General features: G+C 38.9%; 1 protein-coding gene across 3 annotated transcripts in view; it reads right to left on the bottom strand.

Annotated features, from left to right (window-relative positions):
* GK5 (glycerol kinase 5) overlaps positions 1-12,174 on the bottom strand; it is an 84,000-nt gene that overhangs the window by 58,536 nt on the left and 13,290 nt on the right. For 2 of the 3 annotated variants that reach the window (NM_001035473.2, XM_024992195.2), the window contains 1 exon segment: positions 11,791-11,866. In NM_001035473.2, the coding sequence (NP_001030550.2) occupies positions 11,791-11,866 (76 nt within the window). 3 annotated transcript variants of the gene reach the window in all.

Below are 12,174 nucleotides of genomic sequence, written 5' to 3'. Positions count from 1 at the left end.
AGTTGTTTTAGAAAACAGGCTAACCACAAACACTGATCAAATATAATGAAAAAATGTTTAACTTGAAGCATATGAAGAAAACAAGGACTGAGGGAAAAAAAAAAAAGGTAACAAATGAGTTTCCTGGCATCTGAAGGGGGGAAAATGAGGAGGAAAAAATAAAAAGAACGTTCAGAGTTTTAGACTTCCTAACATCAATTCTAAGGAAAACAACGTTTCTATGGCCACAACAACAGAATGCACCATGGACACAGGAGGGAAAACCAGTGAGCTGTGAAGAGGACGAGGTGCTGGCTGTGAGTGGAATGGACAACAGGGGGTTCCACGGGTCAAACCTGCCTCTCTTTTTCTCTCAAAAATGAAGAAGTGCTTCATGTTGGCTCAGGGCTGGGCCCGTTCCTATGCTGTGTCTCAGCTGTTTGTTGGGGAGGTGTAGAACCTGCCAGCATTATACGTCACCATGGCTCATGGGAACCAGGGAACAGAATAAAACTCCATTATTTTAAGGAATTATAAAAGATGCAGGATGTGGCAGAGGGAGAGGGTGGGATGATTTGGGAGAATGGCATTGAAACACGTATAATATCATATATGAAACGAATCGCCAGTCCGGGTTCGATGCATGATACTGGTTGCTGGGGGCTGGTGCACTGGGATGACCCAGAGGGATGGCACGGGGAGGGAGGAGGGAGGGGGGTTCAGGATGGGGAACACGTGTACACCTGTGGCGGATTCATGTTGATGTATGGCAAAACCAATACAATATTGTAAAGTAATTAGCCTCCAATTAAAATAAATAAATTTATATTAAAAAATATTTTGTAAGATGAAAGATGAGGATTGAATTTCATTGAAATAAATATATCATGATATTTCAAAAACAAAACCAAAAATGCAGGAAGCCTTATGTGTCTGGGTTTTGCAGGAAAATATCCAGTGATTCAGTTCCCATGAAACTTTCAAAACTCATAAAAGAATACAGATATCTCACAAAAAGACAGCAAAGAAGAAAATCCACAGTTAACTGCTTTAGGAAAACAGTACAACAGCAGCCCCAGTAAGGGAAATGAACTGTCTTGGAATCTGATTCTATTTCTCCTAAAAGTGAGGCAGTATGGTTCTACTGCTGCATAAAATCTTTGCCTCCAACTAGGGTAAACTTGCTGCCACAAATGACCTTGCTTTGCAGCTTCTGATGAAAGCAATCTCGGTGGTCAATAACCCAACTAAACGTGACACTTGCAATTAGCCATCCCTAGGAACACTCTCCTGCCGCCACTTCCACACCATCTACTTCGCCAGTTTGCCTAGGTCCTGAATTGCCAGCACTGACATTCTGATTCCCTTTAAATTGGGGGGTCGGTGGGACTTCCCTGGTGTTCCAGGGGTTAAGACTCCACATTTCCACTGCAGGGGGCCTGGGTTTGATCCCTGGTCCTAGAACTAATATCCTGCATGCCACTCAGTGTGTCCAAAAATAAATTAAAAAATCAGTTGGGGGGTTGGGAAGGGGGGAGAAACTCTGTACAAATCCTCAGCCTTTGTCTCTTCTATCCATATAATCTTTACCAGAGAACACACGTAATTCTTCACACTTCATCTACATCAGTGGTTCTCAACTGGGAGTTCTCTATCTCCCAGGCACATGTGGTAACATGTGGAAACATTTTTAGTTGGGAAACTTAGGAAGCGGGGTGCTAATGGTATCTAATGGGTAGAGGCCAGGGAGGCTGCTAAACACCTGTGTTTAGCAGCCTCCCTGGCCTCTACCCATTAGATACCATTAGATGCCCAGGATACCCATTAGATGCCCAGGATGTCCCCCAAGAACAAAGAAGTATCTGGCCTAAAATGGCAACAGTACCACTGGTTAGAAACACTGATCCCCACAGAAGACTTGAATTCACTTACTCCTTCATCTGACTCACGTACTAACTTGTGTCCAAGACACTAGGCGGAGAGTCGGGGTGAGGAGGAGCGTATGGGGCAACTGCAGATGCGGGCATCAACCTGTAATGCAGATTATGCTCTGAAAGGAAGAGTATCCGAAGGAAATGCACCACCTGTCTGGGGGAAATTCACATCCCAAATCGAACACTTTATCGTGTTTCCTCCTGCTCACCCTCATCACCACCTAACTCATTCCTTCTCTTATACTCTCTACAATTTCTGTCATGTCCTCCCAAAGATCAAAAGCAGTAATACTGGAAAATTTTTTTAATTAAACAATTTTTTCCTGAAGTATATGTGACTTGCAATATTATATTAGTTTCAGATAGATAACACATTAATTCAATATTTTTATAGAATAAAATCCATAGAAAGATATTATCAAATATGGTCTCTATACCCTGTGCTGCATATAACATCCTTGTAACTTGGTATTTTTTAACTGGTATTTTGTAACTCTTAATCTCCTTCACCTATTTTTGGCTGAACCCTCACACCTCTCCCCTCTGGTAACCACTAGTTTATTCTCTGTATTGGTGAGCCAGTTTCTATCTAGTTACACTGGTTCATTTGTTTGCATATTTGAGTCATTTGTTCTGCATAGTAAGTGAAAACGCAGGACTTGTCTTTCTCTAACTTATTTCACCAAGCAGAATAGATAATATTGTATAATTTTACGTAAACAGTTCTCTATATAATTTGCTGTTTTTCAGTCACTAAGCTGTGTCCACCTCTTTGCGACCCCATGGAGTACAGCATGCCAGGTTCCTCTGTCCTCCACTCTCCTGGAGTTTGCTCAAATTCATGTTTATTGAGTCAGTATTATCTAGCCATCTCACCCTCTGCCGCCCCCTTCTCCTTTTGCCTTCAATCTTTCTCAGCATCAGAGTCTTTTCCAATGAGTCAGCATTTCACATCAGGTGGCCAAAGGACTGGCGCTTCAGCTTTGGAATTAGTCCTTCCAATAAATATTCAAAGTTGATTGATATATTATAACTTATTTATCCTTACATCTGTTAACGGACATGTAGGGTGCTTCCATGTCTTGGCCACTGTAAATAATGCTGCCATAAGCACTGAGGTGACTATCTTTTCAAATCAATGTTTTCATTAGATAAATACCCAGGAGTGGGACTGCTTGTCGTCGTTGTTCCATCGCTAAGTTGTGTCCCACTCTTTGTGACCCCATGGACTGTAGCCCACCAGGCTTCTCCATCCATGGGAAATCCTAAGCAAGAATATATTGGAAGTGGTTGCCATTTCTTTCTCCAGGGGATATTCCCAGACCAGGGATTGAACCCACATCTCCTGCTTGGCACGCAGATTATTTACCACTGTACTATCTGGGAAGTCTGCTGAATCATATGGTAGTTCTTAATTTTTTTTTTAGTTCTTAATTTTTAAAGAACTTCCATACTGATTTCCATAGTGGCTGCACCAATTTACATTCTCACCAACAGTACACAAGGGTTCCCAACATTTGTTACTTTTTATCTTTTTGATAACAGTCATTCTAATACATGTGAAGTGACATCTTGTGATTCGGAATTGCATTTCCCTGATAAGTGATGTTGAGCATCTTTTCATGTATGTTTGCCATCTGTATGTCTTCTTTAGAAAAATGTCTGTTAAGATTTTCTGCCCATTTTTAAATTGGATTGGCTATTTTTTTCATATTGTGGTGTATGAAGTGAAATGAAAATTACTCAGTCGTGTCAGACTCTTTACGACCCCATGGACTACACAGTCCATGGAATTTCCCAGGCAAGAATATACTGGAGTGGGTAGCCATTACCTTCTCCAGGGGATCTTCCCAAGCCAGGGATCAAACCCAGGTCTCCCACATTGCAGGCAGATTCTTTACCGTCTGAACCACCAGCAAATATATTGTGTTGTATGAGTTCTTTTTACATTTTGGATATTAAACCCTTACCAGACTATCATTTGCAACTATCTTCTCCCATTTGGTGGGTTCCTTGTTTCGTGATGGTTTCCTTCACTGTGCAAAAGCTTTTGAGTTTGATTAGCTCCCATTTGTTTATTTTTCCTTTTTTGCCCCTCGCCTGAAGAAACAGAACCAAAGAAACAAAGCCTTAACCAGTGTCAAAGAGTGAACTGCCTATGTTTTCTTCCAGTTTTATGATTTTAGGCCTTTCATTTACATCTTTAATTCATTTTGAGTTAATTTTTGTAAATGGGGTGAGAAAATGTTCTAACTTCATTCTTTTATGTGTATCTGTCTAGCTTTCCCAACAGCACTTATTGAAGTCTCTTTTAAAAAAATTATGTATTTTTGCCTCTTTTACTATAGATTAACTGACCACGTGTGCATGGGTTTATTTCTGGGCTCTTTATTCTACGTGTCTGTTTTTGTGCTGGTACCACATTGCTTTGATTACTTTAGCCTTGTAGTATAGTCTGAGGTCAGAGACCATGACCTGCAACTTTGTTCTTTATGCTCACGACTACTTTACTATTCAGGGTCTTTTTTGGTTTCATACAAATTTTAGGATTATTTGTTTTAGTTCTGTGAAAAATGTCATAGGTATTTTGATAGGGACTGCATTAGATCTGTAGACTGTTTTGGGTGGTATGGGTATTTTAATAGTATTAATTCTTCTAACTCACAAACATGAGATATTTTTCCATTTATTTCTATTGTCTTCAATTTCCTTCATCAATGTCTTATAGGTTTCAGAGTACAGATCTTTCACTTTCTTCATTAAATATATTCCTAGATATTTTATTCTTTTTGATTTGATTATAAATTGAATTTTTTTATTAGTGTATAGAAATGCAACAAATTTCTGTACATTAATGTGGTATTCTGAAACCTTACTGAATTCATTTATTAGTTCAAACAGGTTTTTTCTTTTTTTTGGTGGAGTCCAAGATTTTCCTTTATATAGTATTATATCATCTGCAAACAGTGGTAGTTTAACTTCTTTCCTTCCAATTTATATGCCTTTTATTTCTTTTTCTTGTCTGATTGCTGTGGCTAGGACTTCCAATACTATATTAAATAGAAATGGCAAGAGTGGGCATCCTCATCTGTTACTGATCTTAGAGGAAATGCTTTCAGCTTTTCACCACTGAGTATGATGCCAGGTGTTGATTTGTCCCACGGCCTTTATTATGGTGATGTTCCTTCCTTCTATACCAACTTTGTTTAGAGCTTTTATCATGAATGCATATTGAGTTCTGCCAAATGCTTATTCTGAATCTATTGAGATGATCATGTGATTTTTATCCTTGATTTTGTTAATCGTGTTAATTGATTTGCAGATATTAAACCACCTTTGCATTCCTAGAATAAATACTACTTGATCATGATGCATGATTTTTTTTTTTTAATATATTGCTGATTTGGTTTGCTCATATTTTGTTGTGGGTTCTTGCATCTATTGTATCAGAGATATTGGCCTGTAATTTTTTTTATAGTATCTTTATCTGATTTTGGTATCAGAGTACTGCTGGCCTCACAGGATGAGGTGGGAAGTGTTCTCTCCTCTTTAATTTTTTGAAACTGTTTGTTTGAGAAGGCTACAGATATTAACTCTTCTAAAAATTTTGGTAGAATTGCCCTGTGAAGTCATCTAGTCCCAGACTTTTGTTAGTTAGGAGTCCATTGCTGATTCAATACTAATAAACAATCTATTCAGATTTTCTATTTACTCCTGACGTAGTCTTGGAAAACTGTGTTTCTAGGAATTTATTCACTTACTCTAGGTTATCCAGTTTGTTGGCATATTACTGTTTGCTGTATTCTCTGATGATTGAATTTCTGTTATATTAGGTGTAATTTCTTTCTCATTTCTTATTTTCTTTACATTTGAGCACTCTTTTGATTTATAAGTCTGGCTAAAGTTCATCAATTTTGTTTATCTTTTCAAAAACTACAGCTCTTGGTTTATCTTTTCTATTTTTTTTTTTTTTGGTCTCTATTCTATTTCCACTCTGATCTTTATTATTTTCTTCTTTCTACTGACTTTGTGCTCTGTTCTTTTTTGTTGCTTTAGATGGAAAGTTAGGTTATTTATTTGATTTTTCTTGTTTCTTGAAGGAGGCTTCTATCACTATAAATTTCCGTTAGAATCATTTTTGCTGTGTCCTATAGATTTTATAAGGTTGTATTTCTACATTTTTCATTCATCCCAAGCTATTTTTTAAATTTCTTCTTTCTTTATTGACCCAATGGCTTTTGAGTAGTGTGTTTTCAGTCTCCACTTGTTTGTATTTTTACCAGTTTTATTCATGCAATTGATTTCTAGTTTCTTATTGTTGTGGTCAGAAAAGAGGCTGGACTTAATTTCAATCTTCTTAAATTTACTGAGATTTTTCTTGTGGCCTAGCATGTGATCTATCCTGGAGAATGTTCCATATGCCCTTGAGAATGGGTACTGTGCTATTTTTGAACGGAATGCTCTATAGATATTTATTAAGTCCATCTGGCCTAATATGTCATTTAAGCCCATTGTTTCCTTATTGGTTTTTGTCTGATCTATTCATTAATGTGACTGGGGTATTCAAGTTCTCTATTATTATTTTATTACTGTCAATTTCTCCCTTTATGTCTATTAATATTTACTTTATATATTTAGGTGCTCCTGTGTTGGGTGTATATATATTAACAAGTCTAATATCCTCCTCTTAGATTGAGAATCCTCCCTTTATCATTATTTAATGCCCTAAATAATGTCTTGGTATATATTTTGTTTTAAAGTCTATTCTGTCTGAAATGAATACTGTTATCCCAGCTTTCCATTTCCACTTGCATGAAACATCTTTTTCTAAGCTCTTCACTCTCAGTGTGTCTTAAGCTCTGAAGTAAATCTTGGACTGCAAGGAGATCCAACCAGTCCATTCTGAAGGAGATCAGCTCTGGGATTTCCTTGGAAGGAATGATGCTAAAGCTCAAACTCCAGTACTTTGGCCACCTCATGTGAAGAGCTGACTCACTGGAAAAGACTCTGATGCTAGGAGGGATTGGGGGCAGGAGGAGAAGGGGACGACAGAGAATGAGATGGCTGGATGGCATCACTGACTCGATGGACGTGAGTCTGAGTGAACTCCGGGAGTTGGTGATGGACAGGGAGGCCTGGCATGCTGCGATTCATGGGGTCGCAAAGAGTCGGACACGACTGAGCGACTGAACTGAACTGAACTTAATTAAATCTTGTTTAGGTTGCATATACATGGATCTTGTTTTTTCATCCAGTCAGGTACCCTATGTCTTTTGATTGGAGTATTTAGTCTATTTAAATTAGAAGGGATAATTAATAGGCACATACCTTTTGCCATTTCATTACATGTCTTCTGGTTGTTTTGTAGTTCTTTGCTCTTGTCTTCTTTTTCTAATCTCTTCTCTTTTGGTTTGATACTTTTTAAAAATTATGTTTGGGTTCCTTTGCTTTTGTGTATCTATTGGAAAACTTTGATCTGCAATTACCACAAGGTTTATATATATATATATATATATATATATATATATAAATCTGTAAATATATCTACTTGTTTTAGAATGACTTCCCTGGTGACTCAGATGGTAAAGCATCTGCTTACAATGTGGGAGACCTGGGTTCAATCCCTGGGTTGGGAAGATCCCCTGGAGAAGGAAATGGCAACCCACTCCAGTACTCTTGCCTGGAAAATCCCATGGATGGAGGAACCTGGTAGGCTAGAGTCCATGGGGTCGCAAAGAGTCGGACAGGACTGAGTGACTTCACTTTTCACTTTCTTTAGAATGATAGTCATTTAAGTTCAAACACATTCTAAAAGCTCTACTTTTTTTTTTTAACTAACCACCCCACAACATTTTATGTTTTGGTGTTATATTTTATATTTTCATGAGTATCCATTAAGTGTTCCCTCGTGGCTCAGATGGTAAAGAATCTGCCTGCAATGCAGAAGAACTGGGTTTGATCCCTGGGTCAGGAAGATCCCCTGGAGAAGAGAATGGCTACTCACTCCAGTATTCTTACCTGGAGAATTCCATGGACAGAGGAGCCTGACGGGGTATAGTCCATGGGGTCACAAAGAGCTGGACACTACTGAGTGACTAACATTTTCACGTTAACTGTTTATTGCAGTTATAGTTGATTAATAGTTAACTTTGCAATTTTGTTTTTTAACCTTCATTGCTGCTTATTTAAGTGGCTCATCAACTGCCTTTACAGTATATTTACATATGTCAGTGAGATTTTTAAATATTTTCTTATTTTTGTTATAGGCTTTTCTTTTTCACTTAAAGATCCTTTAATGTTTCTTGTAAGGCCAGTTTAGTGGTGATTAACTTAAGTTTTTGCTTGTCTGGGAAACTGACTTTCCTTCCATTCTGAATGATAACATTGCTGGGTGGAGTATCTTAGGTTGCAGGTTTTTCCCTTTCAGCATTTTAAGTATATCATGCCACTTCATTTTGGCCTACAAAGTTTCTGCTGAAAAATCAGCAGGTAGCCCTGTGGGGGTTCCTTTGTATGTGATTTTGCTTTCTTTTGCTGCCTTTAGAATTCTCCTTAATGTTTGCCATTTCAATTATGATATGTCTTCATGTGGGTCTCTTTGGGTTCATCTGTTTTGGGACTCTCTGTGCTTTCCAGATCTGGGTATTTGTTTCCTTCAAGTTAGGGAAATTTTCAGCCATAATTTCATCAAATATGTGATGAAATATTTTTATCTCTATCTCCTTCCAGGAGCCCTATAACCTGAATGTTAGTATGCTTGATGTTATCTTGAAAGTGAAGTCACTCAGTCAAGTCCGACTCTTTGTAACCCCACGGACAGTAGCCTACCAGGCTCTGCCGTCCATGGGATTTTCCAGGCAAGAATACTGCAGTGGGCTGCCATTTCCTTCTCCAGCGGACCTTCCCAACCCAGGGATCGAACCTGGGTCTCCTGCATTGCAGACAAGACGCTTTACCATCTGAGCAGATCCCTTAAAGTTTCCTTTAAAAATTGTTTTTTCTTTTTGTTGTTCTGATTGGGTGGTTTCCAATATTTTGTCTTCCAAGTCGCTTATGCCATCTTCTGTATTACTTAATCTGCTGGCAATTCTTTCTAGTGAAATTTTTATTTCAATTATTGTATTCTTCAGCTCTGATTGGTTTTTATATTTTCTAGTTCTTTGCTGAAGTTCTCACTGGGTTCCTGTATTCTTTTCCTGAGTTTGTGAGCATTTTTATTACTATTGTTTTAAACTCTTTATCAAGTAAATTACTATCTCTGTTTCATTAGGGGTATTTTTGTGTGTGGGGAAGTTATTCTTTCGTTTGGTATACATTCATTTGTCTTCTCACTTTTTGTTTCTATAAAGTTATGTGAAACAGTTACCTATCCCAGGAGAAGGCAATGGCAACCCACTCCAGTACTCTTGCCTGGAAAATCCCATGGTCAGGGGAGCCTGGAAGGCTGTAGTCCATGGGGTCGCTGAGGGTCGGACACAACTGAGCGACTTCACTTTCACTTTTCACTTTCATGCATTGGAGAAGGAAATGGCAACCCACTCCAGTGTTCTTGCCTGGAGAATCCCAGGGACGGGGGAGCCTGGTGGGCTGCCGTCTGTGGGATCGCACAGAGTCAGACACGACTGAAGTGACTTAGCAGTACCTATCCCAGGCTTAAAGACATGTCCTTGTGTGGGAGCATTCCTGTGCAATCTGCATGTACCCAGTTTTTGGTGAGAGACCTGGACCTGAAGTGAGCAGTAACCGTGTCTTCATTTGGGGTGCATGGAAAGCTGTCATCTTAGCAGGGCATAGAATTGGAATAGGAATGGTTAGAAGTGGAGCCAGATGTGAGCTGGGGCCTCTCCCAAGCTTAGGGCAGGCCCACAAGCAAACGGGTTAGAGCTGTAAATCTGAGCTAGTGCCTCTTCTCTCCAGTGTGATGGTGGTTTCTCCTTTGGCCAGAGGCATGGTTGAGGCCCAAGGGGCTGGAATCTTAAATTTGAGCTAACTCAACTTCTCCCTGGCACAGTGGTTATTTGTACTTGGTTGGGAGCAGTGCTGGAACAGGCAAGGCTGGAGCAGCAACCCAGTGCAGGTTGGGATGTGTGCTGGAGCAGTCCTGGCAGGGTAACCCCAGACCATGAGGTGTTTTCAATCTGCTTCTGCACTGGGACTGGAAGCAGGTGAGTCTGTGGCATGCTCTTCAAATCTGGAGTCTCGGTTTCTATAGCTCTCTGATAAGCCCTGCTGCTGCTGCTGCTGCTAAGTCGCTTTAGTCATGTCCGACTCTGTGCGACCCTATAGACGGCAGCCCACCAGGCTCCCCCGCCCTGGGATTCTCCAGGCAAGAATTTTGGAGTGGGTTGCCATTTCCTCTTCCAATGCATTAAAGTGAAAAGTGAAAGTGAAGTCGCTCAGTCACGTCCGACTCTTAGCGACCCCATGGACTGCAGCCTACCAGGCTCCTCCATCCATGGGATTTTCCAGGCAAGAGTCCTGGAATGGGGTGCCATTGCCTTCTCCAAGCCCTACTGGTTTTCAAACCAAGCAGGCTTGTATTCTTGGTTCTGGACCTTAGGGTTAGGGTGCCCAATATGGTAAACCCCTTGTTTCTTAGGGATGATGCACAAGCCTGTATCCCCCTCCTCTTCTGGGTCACCCACTAGGAGTGTAGATCCTGATTAGATTGCTTCTCCTTCCTTCCTCCCAGACTCCAAATGGTCCCTCCTTTAATAACCTTGGTTATAGAAGAGCCTTTCTGATAGTCTTCAGAGTGTTTTCAAAAAGTACTCAATAAGTAGTTACAGTTTTGATATGTTTACTCAGGGAGGTGGGCTCAAGGTCTACCTGCTTCACCATCCTAATCCCATACAATCAAATATTAAAAAATTTCCACTTCTTTCTCTTTCCTAACACTGAATTAAAGGTAAAGTTCTTGTGAATTCAGCTTGATTACCTTTCTTAGACTTACCCTTACCCCTTACATCCACCACTTTTCGTCCCCACTGCCCCAAGCTCAAGATGCCTTTTAGAGTCTAGAGCTCTGTAACAAAGAAATATTTTACAATGATTTTGTTGTTTTTCTTAAAAAAAAAAAAAAAAAAGAAATACATGTTGAAGGCAATATAGGAGTGGTGGAAAGAGTATATTCTCTGGAACCAAAAAGATAATTTGGAATTTTAGCTTGATTTATTAACGAGTGACTATGAATAATGTAGTTATTTCTCTGCTGCTGCTGTTCCTAAGTCGCTTCCGTCGTGTCCAACTCTGTGCGACCCCAGAGACAGCAGCCCACCAGCCTCCCCATCCCTGGGATTCTCCAGGCAAGAACACTGGAGTGGGGTGCCATTGCCTTCTCCAGTTATTTCTCTGAGCTTCAGTTTATTTCTTTGTAAAATAGATGTAACCACTAACAGGTTTGTTTGTAAGGATACTGAAACCTGAAGAAATATCATAAGTATTCACTGTATGGTATCCATTATACTATTATAATCGTGTTTAATTCATACATACCTCATATGTTGTAAGTATTTAAAATTAAATTTGAAATAGACTAAAATATAAATCATATCATAGTCTTGTGTATCCAAAATTTGTCAGGTTCTCCTCAATCTTTTTAGGTATAAGCTAATTTTTTAGAACTTCAATCCTCACTTAATCTGAATTTTAATGAAAGCAATAGTCTTTTTACTACTATTACTTTATATAAGTTAAGCCTAATTGACATGCAGGGAACTTATGTAATAAGCCAGAAAGTAAACCCAATTTCTTTTCTCTTAATCAAGCAACACCTCTTTCTTCACAAACTTTAAAACTCCCCAAACAGGTTTCAAAGCAATGTGTTCACTGTGGCATAAACCCAGTGATGAGAGTTCTTATCACACAATGCACTTACTTGTCCCATGTGATAAAAGTTGCTCTCTGTGTTGAAATGCCAAGACCAACAATTTGATTTGTTTCTATTCCTGCAGCTAAAAATAAAGATAGATAAAACACATTTAAAAACCTAGGAAGTTTATCTTTATAATATTATCATATGGAAAAGAAATTACTTAATATAATCTATAAGAAAAGCAACTTGGTTCAGCATTTTAATAACACAATTGGAGCTAATAAATAAAACATTACTAGGATGATTTTGTAGTGTTTTTTTTTTTTTACTTAAAGAGAAAAGAAGTTATAATCTAATAATAATAAAATGTACTTTTTGCTTTAAAAATTAGAAAGAAAACAAACACCACTTAAAGTAAGTTAGATGGTATTTACTTCTTGATAACAC

This window comes from Bos taurus, chromosome 1 (assembly GCF_002263795.3).
Source record: "Bos taurus isolate L1 Dominette 01449 registration number 42190680 breed Hereford chromosome 1, ARS-UCD2.0, whole genome shotgun sequence".
NCBI classification, from domain to species: Eukaryota; Metazoa; Chordata; class Mammalia; order Artiodactyla; family Bovidae; genus Bos; species Bos taurus.
This window is presented reverse-complemented; position numbering and strand designations above follow the sequence as displayed.